Here is a 22,092-nt window from a genome sequence, read left to right on the forward strand (position 1 = left end):
ACCACAGTTATCAAGTCGGGTTGCTTCACCTTGATTCAAACACAGGTAGTGTAACAAGTTATCAATTAACGTTTCAAATTATTTTACAATTAGCGACGCGTTTCGGATGTACCATCCATCATCAGGGCTTTTTCAACTTAAAATTGTGGGTTTGATTCACATTCATCTGTAAACCTGAAATCCATAATGTGTATTTAGTACAGGTAATTCTATAGTGTCTATTTGTGTTCAACTTAGGTGTGTACAATATAAACTAACCTTACTGTATCGTATGTAACTAAGATTTTGTCTGTAACAAGTGCCACGATGCCCATGAGCTGACGTGCGCTCTACAAATCTGAATAAAATAAAAATATAAATAAAAAAACCTCTGTGTTTCATACTTCAAACTTTAGCTAGACGCTTGTTTCCCAATCCTTCTCAATTTGCACTGTTGGGAAACCTACATAGGACAATGATACACATCACTATAATACCCCTTTTTTTGGTCTTGGTCAGATCACTTAGGAAGTAAAAACTAGGTTTACCTGGTAATCACTACCGGCAACCTTCCAATCGTGTATTATCTGTCACACCAAAGTGACGCTCTTCAATAGTTGTGATAACCACAGGCGCTTGCCTCATGCTTTGTTGATACCTGGCGGGATGACGCAGAGCATCACAATGACATGTTAGTGTCATTATCTAAACAGTGCATTCCATTAAGAAAATATTCTTATGGCGTGCAGGGTTTCTTCAATTAAAAACAATGTACCGTGCTTCGCCATTGTGTAAGCTTCAAGGTGTGCCATCAATAAATATCAATGTCTCATGTTAATATTAACATGAGCGCATATGTGCTGTGCATTCAAGGCAAAAGCCTTTGCAGCAATGGAATAGATTGTGTTTCTATGAATATTATGGAGTTTACATGCCGACCACTCTGTGCCCTAATTTCTTCATTTCAATATGCGCGATACACAAGTATCTTGCTGGTTGATTGTCAACTATTATGTATCCACGATGTAGTGGTGAATCGCAATTTTCACGGCAACGAGGATCGGCCCCTGGTTTTGCCTATTCTATCGAAATAGAAACAAGGTATCCCTAGGGCTGAAAAATGCTTATTATGACTTAGTAACAGAGGGATGGGTCACGTCGGGTCATAGAATTGCTACAACATCAATATTCAACATCAGATATTCTGTACATGTGTGTTCTTACTGCATAGACACATTAATTACAGTGCTCAGATCACTGAAGTAGAGTGTTTGTGATAAACTGCTATGCTGCTACCGTTAGTCCTCTATGTGTTTACAGTGGCCTGTCCGTAGACAGCATGACGGCTCACATTCTCAAACACCATATCTAAGTACTCTTGAAGTCTGTACATTCCCTCCAAACACCCTACAATAGTGGTGTGTGCAGATGATATAGCCATTGGGGTCAACCTCTACATGAGATCATTCACAACTATCCAACTTAATGATTCAAATTCTAGGTTTGTGCGGTCTCATCGCCCTTTGATAGACATGACTCATAATTCATATTGACTGCCACATTAGGACTATGGCAATGCGGTGCAGTTGGAGGGAGGTGGAGTGTGGAATAAGGAGCGGATTGCAAATAAATCATAGTTTCCAATCCAGCTGTTTAGGTATTAGGTTTCCTACTCCATGTTTCCTTTTCTTATTTAGACATTGTTTCTTAGTCTGTCTTGTTTCACAGGTACAACTGTTATTTGCAATATTGTTCATTATAGGGGAATGGTGTCAGAAGCGGCTGCTCGCTGCACTGCGGCTTGACGCTTCTTTCCCGGTTTCCTGCTATTCTGCGGGTGCCTTCCTGTAAACCAGGTGCATCACTGCTCCGGTTTCGGCTCTGGCTGGAGGTCGCAGAAACCGTGCTGTGCCCCTGGAACAGTGCGTTCTGAACGGCGGCTGTAACTTTGCACTGTTATATCGCCCCCTTCGCTGCTGCTGCTGATATGGGTGAGCGGATTCTTTCGCGTCGGCAGTGACTTGGCCTCAGCGCAGCAGGTACGCTTTCGCCGGCGTGGAATGTTCTTTCCTCATTCCTTTTCTTGGCGGTGTATTTCACCACAGTAGTTCTGCTCTTCTCCTCAAGTAACCCTGCTATATCTGCAATGTCATCTTTTTTAATTAATCCCATGCCCGATGCATTGTCTATCTCGCCTGCTCACACAGGGGATCAGCTGGCAGAAGTTTTGGCTTTTAGCGCTCGTAGGAGGCAGGGCATTCATGCTAAGCATTCTGAGGTACCCCTCGACCTCAGTGGTCCTTTTGTAAAGTCCTTTGTAACCCCCATCAAAGGGGCAGAGTTTGGTCAATAACCAACTTGCTCTGTAATTAAAAAACCCTTTACTGCCTATGTGGCTGAAAACAGTGGGAAACTGCTGACTCCTACTGTTCTGCCAAGCTCTCTCCGGATGGATGGGGCTGTTGAAGCCAACTATGTCCCCCCCCCCTTCAATCCTGATAGCAGCGGGGATCTGTCAACGTATACTTCTCTGGCAACACTCCCAGTTCCCCCCCCCCCCCCACGGTTGGGTGGGGTTGAAAAATCTAATCACGATCCACCATCAGATGCTTTGGTAGGCTCTGAGTAATTTGATTGCGGAGCCTTAGTGGGATTGGAAGGTTACGCTCATCAATGAGATGAATAGTTGCGTCATCTCACTGGATTTTGATGCTCGGTTGGTATCTCTAGATATCTCAGCTGAGAAATACCTTACCTTAGAAAAAAGTCTTCAGGAAGTCAACAAAGGATATGTTATCCGTCGTTTCCTCAAATCTTGCTTGAGTCCATGTCCCAGATATTGGTGCTTCTGCCGGGGGAACACCACCACATCAGGGTCTGCCCTGGGTGTTCCTATTAGGCCTACTTTAGAACAGCCAGCCCTAGGGGTATCCTTTGGGCTTTCCGTTGAACTTATTTTGTAAAGGGATGATGAAAGAGGTCAAGGGCCTTTCTCATAGCCTTCAGAGACACCAGGAGTCTCTCTTTCCTATGAGCAATGAGGCTCCTTGTGATGTTTTTCTGATGGAGAATGTGATTTGTGTCTTTTTGACGGCTGTTTCTGCGTCTTTGCATGAGCCCACTTCTGGACCCATTTTCTACATTCCTCGTGCAGGTGTGCACCTTGCTAAACAAGCGCTCCTCTGTGCACTGTTTTCTTCTTCAAGTTCTTCTTTCTTTTCCAACCACTTTCTTTTGAAATTTGATCAGCTGGGAATTATATCGCCAGCTGACCTTGCGCTCTGCAGCGAGCATTTGAAATCATCCTAAGCTGTTGTGCCTTTAGGCTTCCGTACCTCGGGCACACTGCGCGCGCTATCCATTTTGGTTACAGCAGCTTCGGATGTTAACGAGCACGTTCCAGCACTCAGCGCCTTACTCCTGAGCGGTAAGCTTTTTGAGGCCCCCACACTCTGAACCACTGACTCCCCCCCCCTTCTGATGAACTGTGTTCATAGAAAAATAAAATAACAATCAAGGACTTTTATTTAATGTATGTACGAAACCAGAATGATTAATGGAATGTGTATTTGGGTTGTGAGCATTGTAAATTGCAGCCCCATGTTCTGAGAAGCATTTGTGCAGTTTGCACGTGTTTTTCGTTTTTCATACCACTGCATTTGCTTTTTGATTTGCCCAGCTGAGAGTGTTTACCCTCCAATAGCAGTACCCTGCAACCCACTCCAAAATGGCTGCCTGATTTGCGCCGAAACTTGTTCTGCCTTTGGGCCCTGGTGATTGGCTGACGCAGTTGTTTTCTGCCAATTGTTGTGGCCGGGAGGCGTGGAGCCGGCCTGTAGTTACGAGGCCCACTTCTGGCCCCTGTCTGCTCCCTGTCCGCTCCCTGTCCGCTACATTTAACTACCTCTACAACCTGATCCTCAATGGTGCTGCCAGCTCACTCAGCCATGATTTTGGACTACCAATACTCTCATACTTCCCTCTCCATGGGTTAGTTTCCCTCCTTCTACCTACCCTTCCTTTTCCCTTACATTTTCATTTCAATGTCTTGCCTCTGCTTGCTCCAATCTGGTCTCCATGTATGCCCTAAAAAAGCGCACATCGCAACACATGCCTCTAACACATTCCTCATTCCCTTTCACCTATGCTGCCTTAGCATTGCCCTTGTAATTGATTTTTGGGCTGTTTCTAAAAGTCATATCTGGGTGTGTTTTGTAACTGAAATTTAGGGCTGTTTCTGAAAGTCAAATCTGGGTGTGTTTTGTTACTGAAATGTTGGGCTGTTTCTGAACATCAAATCTGGGTGTGTATTATAATTGAAATTTGGGTTGATTTTCACATGACTTTGGCCCTCTACTGTAACCTGCTAGCCCAGTGACTTGCTTCTTTCCACTTTTCTTGCTTATTTCTCCTATTGCCTCCCCGCTTTACTTGCCCATGGCGTTAAATGTCTCTCCTATCTACTCTAACTACTTCTCTATTAACTATCCTTCCCTTCTCACTATGTCTGGTAAGAAGAAATTCAAAAAGGATATCTTGGCTTCCAACCCAGGTCTTCCTATCGCTGACACCTACTCCAGCGCCTCTGCCAGGCAAACCCTCACCGACATCCTCTTTTTCATCCCTTCGCCATATATATGAACCCCTTATATGATCTCTGTGCTCTGTCCTGGCTCTTCCTCTCCCGTTAATGGTGGCACCCGCTGGGAAGTCTGCATGGATTTCTTTGACTCATCATTAATGTCTACCTGAATGTCACGGTCATGGTGCAAGGCCCTCACGCTAATCTCCTCCTCTTTGATATACGGTTCCCCTGCCTCATCAACTTCCTCTCTTCTCCAGCTGTCCCCTTCTCCCCTCCCTTACCTACCTTGCCCTCCTTTCCTTCTGCCTCTGCCCCATCTCAAGCTCCTTCCCCACCTCAGTAGGGACATACCTCTGATTTTTACACCTCCCCGGAAGGTCTTTAAGGTTGGCAACCTTCTTCATCTTGCCACTCTCAACTCTCGCTCTGTCAAACACTCCTCCGATATCTGCCACCTCCTTGAAGAACTTGACCTTGATGTCCTCGGTCTTACCGATATTTGGTTCACGGCCAGCTCTGTCAAGAGTTTTGATACTTTCCTCCCTGACAGCTACAACATCCTCTCCGCCCCCAGACCTATCCGGCCTGGAGGGGTTGTAGCCCTGATCTTCCCTGAATGGATTCCTGCTTCTATCATCCCCACTCAGACCTACTCTTCTTTTGAATCCCTTGTCTGCAGGCTCTCTCTCTCTCTTCTCTCTCTCCTAGCCACTCTTTCACTATTACAACTATCTACCGGCCCCCTGCTCAAATTACCTCTTTTCTCTCTGAGTGGGCAGATCTCTTCTCCTCCCTTTTGGCCTCAACCAATCAACGCCTCCTCCTTGGTGACCTCAACATCCATCTTGATTCTCCATGTTCCTCATCTGCGCTCTTTCGTGACCTCTGCGATTCGCTCTGCGTCTCTATCCTCCCTCCGGCTTGACTCATTCCGCCGGCCACGCATGTCTTGATCTCCTCCGATCTCCCCCTCTCTACTCCCCTCTTCACTCCTCTCTCCTGGAGTGATCATTACCTCCTCTCTTCTCCCCTTTCCATCTCCTCCCCCAAGCCAAGCCTACCCCAAGATTGCCACCCAACTTCTCGGACATCCGGCCCATGAAACCTGTGTAAATCAAGGCTTTCGCTGCCACCTTCTCCCCCCTGCTCCTCCTCAGGCTGACTCACACCCTGACACAGCCCTGCTCCTGCTCTACTCCATTTCCGCTACTATTGATGTTCTCACCCCTGTCATGAGGATATGTTTCAAGTCCAAAGCCAAGTAAAATTCTTGGTATGACTCTGACCTAGCTACACTTAAACGTAAGTGTAGGGTGACTGAGAGGAAATAGAAGACTTCCTGCTCATCCTCTGACAAACTGACCTGCTGCCTGCTCCAAAGGGAATATCGTCTCACTGTGCGCTCCAACAAGAGAGGCCACATTCAAGCCTGTGTCTCTGCTGCATCCAACAACTCGGCCAAACTCTTTAAAATCTGCAAGGAGCTTGCCAACCCTGCTGCAGTCTCCACCCCTCCTCTCGCCTCCAAGGTTCTTTGCAATGCCCTTGCTTCTCACTTTAGTTCCAAAACTCAGGTCATCTTGTCCACCCTCTCCTCTGCCCCCCTCCTCTCCCCTCTCCTTCCTGGCTTGCTGGCCCTCCCCTCCCTCTTTCTCCTCCCATCCTCTCTTCTCCCCGGATGAGGTTGCTAGAAGTCCGATCTGTGAAAGCCTCATCAAAACAGGTCCACCCTTGTTCCTCTAAAACCATTAAGGATCATATCGATACCCTTGCTCCGGCCCTCGCCGATTTCTGGAACCATTCCTTTGCCTCTGGATCTTTCCCCTCCCCTCTGAAGCACTCTCTTGTGCATCCTCTCCTGAAGAAACCTACAGCTGATCCCTCTTGTCTGGCTAACTATTGCCCAATTTCCATTACTCCCTTTTTGGGGAAGCTCCTGGAAAATAATGGCCATCTCTCAACTTAACCTTCATTCCGACTCTGTTGGTTCTCTCCACGACCACCATTCTGATTGCAGAGCTTCCAGAATTACGGAAACTGCTCTCCTGAACATCCGTGAAGACCTGCTCTCCAGCCTTGATTCTAACATTTCCTCTGTCCTCATCCTACTTGATCTCTCCTCTGCCTTCGACACGGTCAACCATACCATCCATACCATCCTGCTCAATCGTCTCCTTGACAACCTGGGTATCACCGATCAGGCTCTGGCCTGGCTGACCTCTTCTCTCTCGGTCCAACTTCGGTCCTTCCTATCCTCTATCTCCCTTTCTACCTGTGGTTTTCTCCAGGGGTCTAATCTCTCATCCTGGCTTTTTAACCAATACCTGGCAACTCTCACCTACTGCATTTCCATTTTCTGCTCTAGCTTCCAGTGCTATGCTGATGACACCCAACTCATTTTCAGGCTTCCCTCTGACCCCTCCTCTCCCTCCCTCATCTCTGATTGCCTAATCGCCTAAAAATTGGTGTGCCACCAATGATCTGTCTAAATGCCAACAAGACCGAGATCCTCCTCATTGGTACACCTTCACCTTCCTTTCCCCTCCCTCTTTGGCCGGCCTACCTTGGCCCTCCTCCTACCTCTACCTGCGAGGCTAAGAATCTTGGTGTCGTCCTTGACTCTACACTCTCCTTCTCCGCACACATCTCTGACGTCTCAAACAAGTCAAATTTCTTACTGCACCTCCTTAGAGGCACCCTGCCTTTCCTCCTTCCCTCAGAAGCTTACTGTTTCCAAAGTTCTGGTTCTCTTTAGGTTGGACTACTGTAACAGCCTCTTTCTAAACCTACCTGCCCCCACTATCCGCCCTTTACAACTAATCCAGAACAGGACTGCAAGACTTGTCCTTGGCCTCAAGCCCTGGGATCGTATCTCTCCAGCTCTGAAATCCCTTCATTGGCTCCCAGTGGATGCAAGGATTACATTTAAAACGCTCTGCATTGCCCACAAGGCTTTCTGGGGCCTGGGTCCATAATGCCCTCAACTATCCCTCCGTAAATACCTCCCCTATCAAGCTCGTCGCTCCTCTACTTCTAACTGTCTTAGGGTCAGTCGTTTTTCTAAGAAACAAGCTGGGCGTATCTCTCTTCGGCTGGGGCCTCCCTTTGGAACAGCCTCCCGGCCACCTTGAAACTTGAGGAGAACCATCTCCGGTTCCGGAAGCACCTCAAGACCTTCCTCTTTGCTTCTGCCTTTGCCCCTCTTCTCCTCTGCTGATCTGTTTTCTCTTGGCACCGTGCACCAGGCCACCCTCTGTCCTTGGGGCCCAGGTACCTGCTCACCCTGCCTCCCTCCTGCACTGCCTCCGGGCTTCCCCTTGCACTGGGCTCTGTATCTGTACCCATACAGGCCCCCTTTTTTTCTCTCTGCACTTATCAGATATACCCTATCTGACTAACCATGCACTTGCCACTGGCTGGCTGCACTACCACTTTCACTGCCTTTTATTTATTGATTTAGTGCACCTATTATTTATTCTTTTCTCTCCTCTGTTCTGCACTTTCCACTTCTCCCCCCTCCTCGCACTTTTCCCCGTTCCATGCACTTGCGTGTTCTTAATGTCACTGGGCCTAGTAAGATCGTTTGTTTTTTGTTCTTCCTTGTTCCCTCCCTTTACTTGGTCGCGCTCTGAAACACTTGTGTATGAGCACGATATAAATAAAATATCATATCATATATCCGTTGAACAGGGTTTATGCACACTCATTGCCGGAGTAGCTTCATGAAAGCCTTATGGTAAGCGCAGTGGTGGAACCACAGCTGGCTTCATCAGTGGTGGATCGGTAGGTCGCAAAGCACCTGGGACAGCACTCCAAATGACTCCCAAAAATGTCTGGAAACATTGCCCAAAAGAAAAAATTCCAGACAAACCGAATCAACCATAGGTGAAATAAACGTTTAATTCAGGTCTCAAATCAGTAAAAGAAATGGCGGTACAGCGCGTTTCACAGCCCACTGCTGCTTGACCACATACCTATACATGGCCTAGATTACTTAACGTAATCCTAGTTCTGATGGTTGTATCTGCTTAGATGCTCATGCTTTGCATCGGCCCCCATCTACTGGTACGTGCAGAGTGTTGCGTGACTTGTTTTCAAACGTCGAAAAGGGACTGCTAGGGAGATTTATCATGTGTATGCTTCATCCCCTCTCCTAGTGAGACCCCCAGCACTTCTGCTGGACTTCTGGAACTTTTTCTTTCAATACTGAATTAGTGGAGCCTTTTCCCACTCATTCATTCTTGTGGGTTCTGTCTTTTGGAACTCTATTCTTTGTATTATACCTGTACTAGGGAGTCTGTCCACTCCATAGCTCTTGAAGGCATCTGTGTTTTTACAACTGCAGCACACAGCTCCTTCTGAGCAGTGTTGCTGGGGAACCTTGGGGTCCTCCTTTAAGATTCATTTTCTGTATCCTAAAGTAACTACAGTTCTGTCTCTCTCAAAACCGTACAGTCTGAGAGATTGGCACACACCACCTTCAGTGGAGTGCCAAAGGGATACCTTGTATCCCCCTTCTCTCTGCCCCTGTGACTTTTTAGTCACATAGACAATAACCTAGATATGGCTGGTGGCAGTGGACGTGTTATACCAACTATTGTGTATTTTGTATACCGCAGGCTATGTCCGTTGCCTTGGTAGTGCACAATAGTGGCACCCTGGATAAAGCTATTAACAAGAAGTTGTATTTCTTCAAAACGTATTAGTTGTGGCAAATCATCATGACCAAGAAAAAAGTATTATTACTGTTAATAAACTGGAAAATTGTCCTTTACCTGAGGAAGATAAATTGTACATTTGTGCAAGGAAAAGGAAGAACCTTCTATGTGCTTTGTTGAATCACTGGAGTTGCTGCAACTTTCAATTAACAAATTGAAGTTAAAAAGAACTATATTCAAACTTTGTTGCAAACCACAATTTGTTTTGTTTTCTTGAACTCTGAAGCAGAATCCTGTTTAATCTAGGGAAGGGGAATTCTCCCTGGTTATAAGGATAGACTGTGGTTACATTACGAATCTAATCAATATTGTTTTGAACTGCAATGCATTTCCTCATTTATTTGTTGTATGTAGAAGTGTGAGGGACAGATATTCTTTTTTGGAGTGTTTCCTTTAGTTTATTTTAGGCAGGTGTAGGGGAGGCATAGTATCACAAGTATGACACAGACACAATAGGTACAATTCGTAAAAAACCTCTGTTGAAGTTTCTACGGTTGAAAAACTCCTATTCTGTCCTATAACTAACATGGGAGTAGTCTCAACCATCAAACGATAAACAAAACAGTCCTAGTAGGGTCCGTCAAATCAAAATGGCCTATGCTTACAAAAAGCTAATGCCTGCCCTATCTCTTGTACAATAAGTGTATAAAGGGGAAATGTATGCAAAGGAAAAATCAGTGATCAAATTAACAAAGGTAGCTGAACCAGCTCTCCTCCTCACGTTAGACCTCACAGAGCGAGGCGGTCCTTGTAGACAGGATGACACTCTGGCTCGGGTTCTCAGTACAATAAACAGTTCCAAAGCGTGGATCGACGCCTGCCTGGCCTTCAACCTTTAAGTCTCTCTTTCAGACCTTCTTATATTGTTTCAGGATAAAGTTCACGTAGGTCCCCCTCTGTCGGGCTCAGACTTCTTCAAACGCAAAGTTCAACAAAACTTGCAAAGGGGCTCCCTTCCCCAAACTTATTTCACTTTGGGTCTCCCTCAGACCACTTTTGGGTGTTGAAAACTTTCGAATGTGCGTGGCTTTCTTTACAGACCTTCACAGGACCACTTCGACTAAAAGTTCAAATTTCAACTTCCACTCTCCTCTCCTCTCTTTTAGGAGGTACTTTTGCTTACTTTGCTTTTGAACTTCATTCACTTTATCGTTTCATACAATGCACCTTTCACTGAGACTTTCGAACAGGCTACTTCCTTTCCCTGGACTACTCCATTACTCAGTATCACTGATTCCCCAGCTGTCTTTTTCTTAAAAGTTCATTCACAGGTCTGCCTTTCCTCGCGTCTCATCCTCACACATGCAGCCTTCAATTGTGATATTTTGGCACTTCAAATATTCTTTAACATCACCGGTCTCCTAGGTTGCATGCCAACTCAACGGCTGTGTGCGCATCTTTCTTGGAGGGAGGGAGAGAGGGAGGGAGAGAGGGAGGGGGAGAGGGAGAGGGAGAGGGGGAGAGGGAGGGGGAGAGAGACCGACACCCACCCTCCCTCTGGTTTCTCATCAGGGTAGGGATAGTGAGGCGTTCATCCAACCTTCTAATTTAATACAATGGCCTTTGTTGAGAAACCTTCACAAAGTTGTCTGCCTCACTGACCCCTCACAGGATCTACTCTCTCAGAAGGAAGGGAAGGTGTTAGACCCCCTCCCCGATATCGCTCAACTTAGCTACCTGAGCACCTAGTTTTTGCTGGGCTGTGCCTGTTAGAGTATAGTATGGCTATTACGCAGGCTGCAAGGAAACAGTCAACAAGGTCCCAATATAAGAGCAAATGGGCTTCTTATGTTTGTGGATGCTGGAACACGTCATCAACCTTCTTAATTATTCGTTGGACAACATCCTATCATTTGTATCTTGCTTAGCATCGACAGTAGTTAACATTCAATCTTGTTGTACATATCTGTCAGCTGTCGGAGCTCTTCAGACCATACAAGATCTGCATCTAATCCGATTATGAAAAGGAACTTTGATGGTTTACTTAAGCTTTACCTACCAGTGTCAAAACCTCACCCAGTCTGGCATCTCAATGTAGTATTGTCTGCAATATCCCATAAGTCATTCAAACCCATGTCAGCCACTAACATAAAACTTGTCTCTTGGATGACTGCCTTTTTGGTATCCTACCTTCAGCTAGAAGGACTGGCTAGGTTCAGGCACTGTCCTCATCAGAGCCCTACACAATTTTTCATTAAGATAATTGTTCTTAGTACACATCCTAAGTTCTTACCCAAGGGTGCGTCTGCTTTTCACTTAAACCAAGAGTTGATTCTATTCCGGTGTTTTCCTTCACCCCAGACTGAGGGTGAGAGTCCATTCTCTGGAGGTCAACAGGCTGGCCTTCAGGCTTTAAAACACACCATAGCTAGGTGGGTCATCTTTTGTATTGCAGGGGCATACAAGCTCCAGAACCAATCGGTACCTAAAGGGTTGCATGCGCAATCAGTTTGTGCTAAAGCAACAGCAGTGGCATTCCAGAGGAACATTCCATGCAAAGTCAGTAGTAAAGCAGCAACTTGGTCTTCCACTTCTGCAAGCAGTACTGTAGGGATTCTGCTGCCAGATCGGATGCTAGATTTGGTCAGGCAGTTCGGCAGAACCTTTCTGTTTTAAATATTTGTCCAGCCACCCAGACAAATTGATTTATAATCTCCCATATGTATTGAGGAAAGGGGACCGGATGTGAAACGTAAGAGTAAGAAAAAGTTACTCACTGTAGTGACTTTTGTACTGCTAGTCTATAGTCCCCTTTCCTCCCTACGCCGCCACCAACCCCCAATAAATATTATTCAGGTTTCTCATCTTGCGGATCCAAGCACTGACAGATGTTGCCGGTGGGCAGCGGCGTCAGGCCTGGCCACGCCCACACTCTTGCCTCAGTGCATCCTGAGCAACACAGAAAATGAAAAAGGGAAATTAATTTTGTGCTATGCCAAAAGTGTACCAGTCCCTTCCCCATAGGATGGATACCCATAATTATGGAGGAAAGGGGAGTATGGACTAAGAGTACAGAAGTCCCTTCAGTGAGTAACATTTTCTTTTCCTTATTGCAAAAAAGCTACAATAGCGCACATCCTAAAGTATTAAAAAATATGTCACAATTCAGTGAGTACACACAAGGTGAAAATGAACTACATGGTGCCTTTCGGATACCCTGGCTGCGGAGGCATTGGGACTTTTCAGGGACATACACACTGAATTGCATTGAGGTTTTGGATGGAGGCTCATTGGTGAAAATAGATATCAGGAAACTGAGGGAAAAGGAAAAAAGACAGGTGCTATCTTGATAATTTCGTAATTTCATTCTAACTGGTTCTCCATCCATAAAAGAAAAATGTGGTAAATATTTCCGCCCATCTAGCATGGACAGTCTGGATATGAAAGTAAAGTTACTCACCTACATTATATGTACTATCAGCAGGCCTAATCCTAACTTCATCCCAATGGAAACTACCCAACCTTTCCTTCTCAAGCACCGATTATTTGCTAAACTGGTTGTCCGATATAGTAGAACCAGTGGCAAGTGTGACGAATCGTGGGAATTAGTTACTTTTCCCCAATGGGGAGACCCTCCCCTGTGAGGCTAGTGAGGTGAACCCGCTCCGCAACACCCTGCCTAGGGGTCAAGGCAAGTGGGTCCTCACCGGGAGAGACTCCCCCTAAGGGGACAAGGACTCCCGTTCCTGTGATGTACTACCGAAAAAAACATCCCAACAAGTACCTCTTTGGGCATATCTTGCAAAGACTTTTATGTGTTTTTGTCAGCAGGAAACTGTGAATATCCCTTTAAATGGAAATGGAAAATCCTATTTAATGAGGAGGAGGAGAGAGGCTGCAGCAGGCAAAGAGAGAGAGGGACACGGATGTACACCAGGGAAGGCCCACAGCTAAGTAGTACCTGAGAGGGGAGGAGACTGGGAACATGAGAAAGCATGCGAGTTACAAAATGTCTCACACACCACAACAGAAGCAAAGCTAGACGCGCAACGTCCTGTTACTTGCAGAGTGCGAGAAGCGAAGCTGGAACTTGGAGAGAGCAAGAAGTGAGGAGTGGTGGCGTGACCACAACAATTTTGTAGAGTGAAGGAAGGCGAACTGGCAAAGGAGAAAAGCAACCCTGAATGAAGAGAAACCTCAGTGACATTATCCCTAAGAGTACCAGGTCACAGGGAAAATGGGAGACCCAGGAAGGGAACAGAGAATCATTATGGGACCAATCATACTCATTCCAGTCAAGATAATGAGAGTACAACCCTAAAAGTGAGAGAAGTTGGTGAGTCGTTATTGGAGTACTTGTACTCGTCTGTCAAGTTGAAGAAAGTCTAATCAAAGCACAAAAAGCAAAGCTATAAGAAAAAAGCCAGAAGAGAAGGCTGAACCAAGATATATGTCCAAAGACAGATATAACAAAGAGAACAAAGATTGTGAATTATACAGAAGGGAAGACAGTTGGGAAAGAGATAGTCATAAATGCTGGATATCCTTACCCTTGGAAAAGAGAATAATAACTCTTTGTAGAAAGAACAAAGAGGGAAGTAATAAAAGAGAGATGATCTCGGTCTAAGATCAAAGTGAACTCTGTTTGAGAAGGAACAAAAGCCGAATAAAGTACTGAAAGAACTGGTTGAACTGATAAAAAGAAGTCACAAGAGACTATTTGAAAATCAGTTATTGAACATAAGTTTCCAAGTAGCAAAAGTCCAGGTGAAGGGAGTCATTCCCCTGTCTTTAGTTGCTGAGTTAGTGGTAGGGTCAGTTAGGGTTAGTTCGGTTGGTGAACAGGTTCTTTTTAAGACATTCACGGATGACTGATGAGCACCATAGCTAGTTAAGTTAGGTAGAGACGTCTCATAGCATCGGGAGAGATAGGCATTATCCTTTTCTTTTTTTTTTTACTAGTTGGGTGGAAAAAAACAATCTGAGGGACCTCGACGCTTGAGGGATTTTGGGTACACTACACGTTACGTTCGGGATAGTGTTACAGTAACGCCCATGTCGACGTCCCCTTTCGATCCTCGAAAGAAAGATGCAACACTCCACGATTACCACTAGATGTCGGACTATATGCACAGCATGTGAATCTAAGCAGATACAACCATCAGAAATGCTATTACGGTAAGTAATGCATGTCATGTGAAATGCCTTATCAGAGTGCACGTCCTCCTTCTGACCCCCTCACGAGGCAAGGAGCTGGTGCATATGCTGGGCCTGCCAGCCAGAAGTGATAGCACTGGTAAGTCATTTCTTTTTAATCCAATGGAAGTTCTTACGCTTTAAGTAGAAACTTGCCTTGTATATTTGAATGCCGTAATGAAATTAACTAGACCAAGTAATTAAAGGACAGCAAAACTAAAAACCATTAAGAAGGTACAACAATCATCCCCACAACTAAAGAGCTCAGGAAACTATTGTAATACATAATGAATATACAGCATATAAGAAATACTGCTATTAAGAGTTCCTTTACTTTGCAGAATAACATCACACCATCAGAGGTTTCCCAGTGGACCAACCATCGAGTTATGGAATGGCTTCGCTCTGTTGACCTTGCAGAATATGCTCCCAATTTACGTGGCAGTGGTGTGCACGGTGGATTAATGGTAACTGTTCTCCATAGCTTCTGTTGTTCATGCACCGTATACATTTATCTAGTATAAATGCATCATGTTTAATTGTGTTACTGAAAATGTTTTTCTTAAATCTTGTTCTATTATCTCCAACAAGACATTTGTGAGAAACATTAACTAACATGTTTTCTCTTTGAAGTTGCTGGATAGCTCAAGATTTTTGCCCACGTTAAGAGTAATTCCCCTCTGTTGTGGTAGTTAATTCTACCACTAGTTTTTATTAACGATTAATTTATTGTAGTTTATAAATCTATGTATTGCCTACATTTACTTCTGGTAATGCTCCCCAGTTGACCCTGGAGCTTCTGCAATTGCTGTCCATTAAGAACAAAGTGCATCTCCCACCCTCAGAAATTCTATTTATTGTGTTTCCTGTATCGCATTAGCTCGATGCTGAAGTCACTGTGAAGCGCCATGAGGCGAAAGGTCCTAGTGGGGGAGCTGTGGTAGGAGGTCAGAAAAGATTCAGGATAAGATTAGGATTATCATTAACAACAATTCAGGGAGCGGCATGCTGGATAGTGAAGGTAATACAAGAGTTTTATGTGCCTGCTGTGTTCATCATGGACTCTGCCAAAGTCTTCACTGGCCTTCTGAATTAGAAGTGCTCTGGTATCATTTTCTGTTCTAGGGGGAGATTATTTCATAGTTCTAAACAAAGGATGCAGGAGATCATTTTTCTTGTTTGTTTGCGTCAGTTGGTTGGCTTCAGCAGGAGGTTTGCAGACTTCAGCTGAGGGTTCCTAGTCGGTTGGTAATGTTTGATACTATTGCTCAGGTAAAATATTCAATGTTCTGTCTGAACACTCCAATAAAGCCTTGTCACAGATGGCCTTAAACTTATAAGAATGGTTCAGTGGTTTTTATTTTTGAAGTTCTTTTAGTTAATTTTGTGTGGTTTTTGGCTATCAGATGATGTGACTGAAGGGTTCTTCTAGCTGGTCCCTCAGTCTGCAGAGGGCTTACTCCACCCTAACCCAGGCTTCCCTAGTACCCGAAACCAACTCGAACACAAGATTGGTAACACCTACTGTCTAACCTACCCTCTCTGATGTTGAGAGGGCCTAAAAACCAAGGCCTTACCACTTACTCAGGGACTTCCTATGGGTTGCCTTATTCTACTGTTCCCCCTATGGTGGTCTTTACAAGTGAACAGTGCATGTATTTTATCACACTATCTCTTTTTCTTCTCTCTCACTGATCTTACTGTCTCCCTTTTTCCCTACTCTGATTTCTTCCTCTCACTCTCTTGTTTACCTCCCATCCTCCTTCCACACCTCTTCCTCTCACTCAGTCCCACCTCTCTACTGCCACCTTCTCTTCTCAATTTTTACTCCCTCCTATCTCCTCTCATCTCTCGCTCCCTCTTTCCTCCAACATTCAGTCTCCTCCGTCCCTCCGGTCTTCACGCACTCTTCTCTCGCCTACCTTTATCACCTTTCTCCTCCTCTTACTATCTCCCACCTTCCTCCCTGCCACTATTCCACTCACTCTCTTTTTGTCTTGTTTCCCCTTCTGATGTAAGTGGTCGTGTGAAGTGCCTGGATGCCACTATTGGTGGCCTTGTGGCATTCGGCTCTGTAAGAGAAAGAGGGGGGGGGTTAATTAGTGATTAGTGGGACAGTGGGAAAGGCAGATGTGAAACCTGTGGTGTTGGTGGGTGCATGTCAGAAGTACCCGGTTCCTGTGTGCCAATCTGCTTTCTATGGGTTGGTGAAAGAAAATTGCGAGTATGTTATCCATGGGGAAGAGCCCAAGATCTGATGGAGTACACCCCTCCTGTCATGGGGTTTGTGTCTGCAGTGTAAGGTGGTAAGAGATGTTCAAGGGTAGTCGGTTAGTCGGGGGACGGCGGGAGAATCCTTAAAAGGTAAAACCACCAAAAACCCTGCACTTCTACCCATGGACATTTGCAGACAGGTCCCATTGCTTGATCACCCAATGCCGTCTCTCTGTCTGTGTCTCTCTCTCTCTCTCTCTCTCTCTCTCTCTCTCTCTCTCTCGCTCTCCCTCTCTAAATAGATTGTACGCCATGAGTAACAAAACAAGCATCTGCGATTTGTCAGGTGAAGGAACGGGCTGTGTGGAAACATTACCATACCCTGCTCAGGCTTATGCAAGGCAAGAACTTAAGGTTCAGTGGAAGGGCAGCTCAACATTTTTGGACTGCAGTCACACATTTCACCTGCCTTATTATGTTGGTTAGCAGGTTGAGAGCTGCCCCTAACTCGGTCAGATGCTATGCTCAGTGGCCTGCTGGGATTTGTCAGTCATTGGTCAGGGTAATGGTTTGAGCACAGTGCCAGAATCCCTGCTCATTTTGGCCAGAGGTCTACCTTGCTATCTCCCACAATACCCAAACTTTTCTCACACAGTGCAAAATGAACTCCCCCCGCTACCAAAAGCCTTAACTCGTCAGGTTTTGACACAGTGCTAGGCCTTTGCTATCAGTCGTGCTGTAACCCTACAGGGGATTGATATGATTGGTTATTTTGTTTCGCGCTTAATGCCCAGAGGTTTCTAAGCGCGGACAAGGGGTCCAACCTGTGTTGTTCCGGGTCATCTTTCTTCAAGGCAAGCACGTTGCCTTTGAGCTATCCTCCCGAGACACTAGGAGGATGAAACGTGGAGCAGACCAGATTAAAGGGGCAGGGGTGGATCCCTCAACAAAATAATGTGCAGTACCTTGGTCTACAAAAAGGGCAAAGAAATGTGATAAGACTGCAGGATGTTGAAGAGCAGTGCATTTACAGTTTCAGACACGGCTTTTAGGCTTGGGGGGGATATGATGGACTTTGTAATAAGGCTGCAACCTCTAGTCTGCAGTCTCTCTGGACCCTTGTTAGCTAAGGGACTCATCAGAATTTCTTTACCTGTGCCACAGCTAAATGTTAGTTCAGGGCAAAATAGCCACGCTTTATTCATCCAGATTTTAAGGGCTGTCCTTCCGAGAATAGGAAGGCGCTGTCACGGATTACCATATGCACAAGTTGTGAGCTGCCCCCTCCTCCCACCAAGGGGATCTGCTTGGAGCCAGGGAAGGTACAGCTTCACCCTTTAACAGCCATCTAGCCTACAGAAGAGAGTCAAATACTTTCTCCCTTCACCATCTCTTCCTACCTCCACCTACTACACCCTTGTTAACCCCCCCCGCTATCATTAACTTTCATGCACTCTCACAATCACAGATGCAGTCTTTCCTCCAAGTACCACTTTTTCTCACACATAATACCTCACCTGCTTGCCTTGCCAACTGCTCTACAGACTCCTCAGTGCTCTGATCCACGTTCCGTCATCCTGATCGCTGGCTCCACTTGCACGCCTCCTGACCTCATCCGAACACCTCGCACACTCTCTGACTCTCATGGGTCTTTTACATGTGTCACTTTGATCTGCCTCTCTCCACCCCCTCGCCCCCAAATTGTTACGTGTTCCACTTCAAACTGGGAGCCAATCTATTCCTTTTATTTTCCATTGGGTTGGGCCACTGCTTGTGCAAGCACACACACTCTTTAGACTACCCCTATGTGCACACAAACATTTGAACAGTTTCATGTACGGTTTCTGCTGGCTTCTGCGTCAGTACTCCCTTCTGTCCAGGTGATGATGAGTAGCGCAGTTCTTTGTTAACATGCATGGTTGTGGGTGTCGTTATTCTACTTCTGTGTTCTACTGGGCCCACTCCAACAGCAGCAGGTGCTGGTTCCTGAAGTCCTGTAACATAAAATGGAGGGTGTGTGCCATTGGTGACAAAAAGTGGTGCCCATCACGTCACACAAGGCACATAGAAGAAGGGGGGATGCAGAGACCTCCCCACTTCTTCACCTCTGGGCTAGGACAGTGTTAAGAGTGTTTTTCTTCAGTAAAAATCCCCTAACGTTGCAGAGCAGTCTGCACACATCAAGCCAGGCCAGACTCTCCAGTTGGAAGCATGGCAAAGCAGTCCAGTCAACGCTTTGCTCTCAAATGGGGAAGTAGGGTGGACCCAGGCTTGTTAAGAGCCACAAGGAAAAAGCAGGTAATGTCTGCACTGTCTGTTATAAAAACATACCCGTGTATTCTATATAATGACTGAGCAACATAGGCATGTACAATCAGAATAATATGTCAAATGAAATTCCTGCACCAATACCAGCACATAACATCAAACAGGGTTCTTCCAGTATGGCGGGGAAACCTATTTTCATTTATGTACAAGGAAGCAGTGTACAGAACATACATTTTAGGGTAAACCCCAAATGGAGTATTGGAAAGCGCAAGATCTGAGAATATTTGAGAAAAGATGCCTGTGACATTAAATGCAGAGTTGGTTCACTTGCTACTATGTTTGAAGTCGCCACAGGTGAGGAAAGGAAAAAGGTAACAAGTTATGCAGCTGTGTTTTACAAGTCACCAACCTTAATCACTTTTTGCACAGGAGTGGGAATAGGCCTTATGGCACAATTGCAGGTAAGTAATTTGAATACTGTTCCCACCCACTATCTGGGTACAGGTAACTAATTCTACTAGTGTTACTAAATTACCAAGGAAGGAAGAAAAGAAGATAAAGGGAGCAGTTGCGTAGAAAATTCATCATCAAGTAATTCACCTTTTTGCTATATGTACCATGCCCTGCAGCAGTAGTTAGTTAAGTAATTTACTTAGAAAATTCCTAATAAGTTACCAGGTATGTTCAGTGTCACCACTTTTAGTATAGCACAGTCGTAGGGCATCTAGATGCCTAGGAATGAAACGCAGTGTTGAATATAAAATTTAAAAAAAGATCCAGTGGTTCAAGGGAGGCCGAGACCCAAAAAGCATTTCAAATCAATTAAAATACTTAAATACACTCCAGGATGGTGAAAATATGTTATTTCAGTATAGGATGTCACCACTGATAAAGTTACCACTAGTGCAGGTAAGTAAACCCTACCGTTACTAAAATATAAATTACGGGTTTGTGTCCCAATTTTATTCAATATAACATGGGGTGTTCCCAGTCAGGATTTTCAGAGTTTGCGAGTCCGTTGGACAAGTTTTCAGGAAGGATGCCTTGTGCCTGTGATGCAATGGAGTCTTGTGAAGAGTTCCAGCAAAGGATAGCCAGTGAGTCTGTTTCTATGCTGTGTTTATCACGAAGAGGCTCTGAAGTGAATGGGCGTGCACACAAAGTCCAGGAGCTGCAGCAACCCAAAACAAAGGGATAGCTGAGCCCAGTGGACCCTCTGCGGTCTAACACAAACAGTAAAAGTGCCACAAAGCAGCCAGCCGCAGCCGAGAATGTCATGTCCCAGGTAGGTGTCGACTTTCGCAGACCTGTGGTCTGTGGACAAAGCAGTCCAGCCTTCCGGAGAGGCCCAAGAGTGATCAGCGATCTCAGGGCAGGTCAGGAGGCACCCCCCGCATCCCCTCAAGAGGAGCAGCCAGCTTCCAAGGATGTCTCGCTCTCCAGAATGGAGTATCTACAGTGCCAATGGAGCAGATCCAATGACTTCTCTCATCATCCCTTCCAGGGATATCTGCAGCCCCATCACTGGGCCCAAGGACATGGGATACATTGAAGTGAAGAGGACAAGGTGCCTAGCTGTCCCGGCTAGAAAGACCACACCTTTGCAGGTACCTTCTGGTCGAACAAGAAGTGGAGCCTGGAACAGGAGATGACTTTGGTATGCAGAGCTTCCAGGGATTACACAGGATGCCCCCTCTCAGCAGCAGCAGGACCAGATTGAGACTGTCGACCAGGTTTTGGCAACGGTTTTGCATTTTTATACACATTCGGACCCAAACAGTAGCAGGGTGGGGTCTCTGTTCGTCAGTCACACACCTTGCACCTATGGAGTTTGGCACTCCTTCCAATCAGTGGAAAGCATCCCACATTCAAACGTTTTCAGGCAAACCTCCCACCAGACAGCCAGGTTGTGTTTTCAGCCCTGAATAAACATACCAGGTATAAACCAGTACATACTGGTCACGGGCAAGCTGGGGATGCACATAACCCATGCCCAAATATGACTACATCCTCTCTCCAGTGCAAGACTGCACTGGTAAGGTGGAAGTCCCTCTTGACTTTGAGGAAAAATAGGAAGGTGACATATCACCATTTTACCCCTTCCAGGATGTTCGTAAACACCCACGTGGTATGACGTCTGAGTAGCCATTTTACACAAAGGGTTTAAAGAGCCCGTCTGCCACTAGCCCCTTTTCTTCCACCTATCTGGTGAGGAAGGTCGCCCCCGCAATATGTAGGGGGCACCTAGGGGTGCCCCCATCATTGGGTGCCTTATGGACTCCCTAAGGGTGCATCTTGGAAGACATGCATACATTAACAAATATGTGCAAGAGTTGTGGTCCTCAGTGAGATTATTGATTAAGTCTTATTGGGGATGAAAATAGTTAGGGCTCCAAAATTAAAAGCAACAGCAATGGACCAGTTGCGTCTCCAGCTATACCCCAACTCTGTGAAAGGTCATGTACAGTGGATACAAGTTCCCATACCTAGTTTAAGAAATAGGGAATAATAGCTTGAGGTCACTTGGGGGACAGAAAATAAACTTTCTGCCTTAAACAGTCTGTTTTTGGCATTTGCCCTGGTACGTCTCCTACCCCAATTTGGGAGGTGTCCCCCCTCCGGGTTGTCCTTCCACCCCAGCCCCACATTGGGGTTAAGCCCAAAACCCTGTCACATAACTCCTTCTTCTGAGTCCCTTTCCTCTGGGAGCTAGCTAGCTTTCTTGGGGTATCTCGAACAAAAGCCAATGTTAGCCTGTTTTTTCCTGCCTTATGTTTGAAGGAAAATGAGTAGCAAAACCAAAAGGTGATGGTTGGAAAGTTTTGAATCAATCGGCACAACTCTGGGCAACCCTCCAGACAATCGTTTTCCAGCCTGCCAAGCCATTACCGAATGGGAAAGACCATATACAAATCCGGTGTGGTCCCACCCCAAAAGGGGCTGTGGGAACTGCTAGGTCACATCCCTTCTGCATGACACCACAAGCATCTACAGACATATTTCGGCCTCATTGGGTGTCATCAGTTAGCAGTAGCATGGGGCTCTAGGCCCAGCAGGTTCGGTACCCACGTCTGGCCTCGTGCTTGAAGAAGGGGGTGGATTTTGGGAGGCCAACCTATCATTGTGAAAACAAAGACACTGAATTCGAGCCAACCCATTTAATGTAAGGTAGCAGAGCGGCCAGGAGACTTA

At 45.8% G+C, this 22,092-nt stretch overlaps 1 protein-coding gene across 17 annotated transcripts in view; it reads left to right on the forward strand.

The window, feature by feature from the left end:
* PPFIBP1 (PPFIA binding protein 1) overlaps positions 1–22,092 on the forward strand; it is a 1,584,927-nt gene that overhangs the window by 1,377,967 nt on the left and 184,868 nt on the right. For all 17 annotated transcript variants that reach the window (XM_069628106.1, XM_069628107.1, XM_069628105.1 and 14 more), the window contains one exon: positions 14,760–14,885. In XM_069628106.1, coding sequence (XP_069484207.1) covers positions 14,760–14,885 — 126 coding nt within the window. The remainder of the gene's footprint in view (positions 1–14,759; positions 14,886–22,092) is intronic.

The sequence above is a fragment of the Ambystoma mexicanum genome, chromosome 12 (genome assembly GCF_040938575.1).
Source record: "Ambystoma mexicanum isolate Mex_15411 chromosome 12, UKY_AmexF1_1, whole genome shotgun sequence".
Taxonomy (NCBI): Eukaryota; Metazoa; Chordata; class Amphibia; order Caudata; family Ambystomatidae; genus Ambystoma; species Ambystoma mexicanum.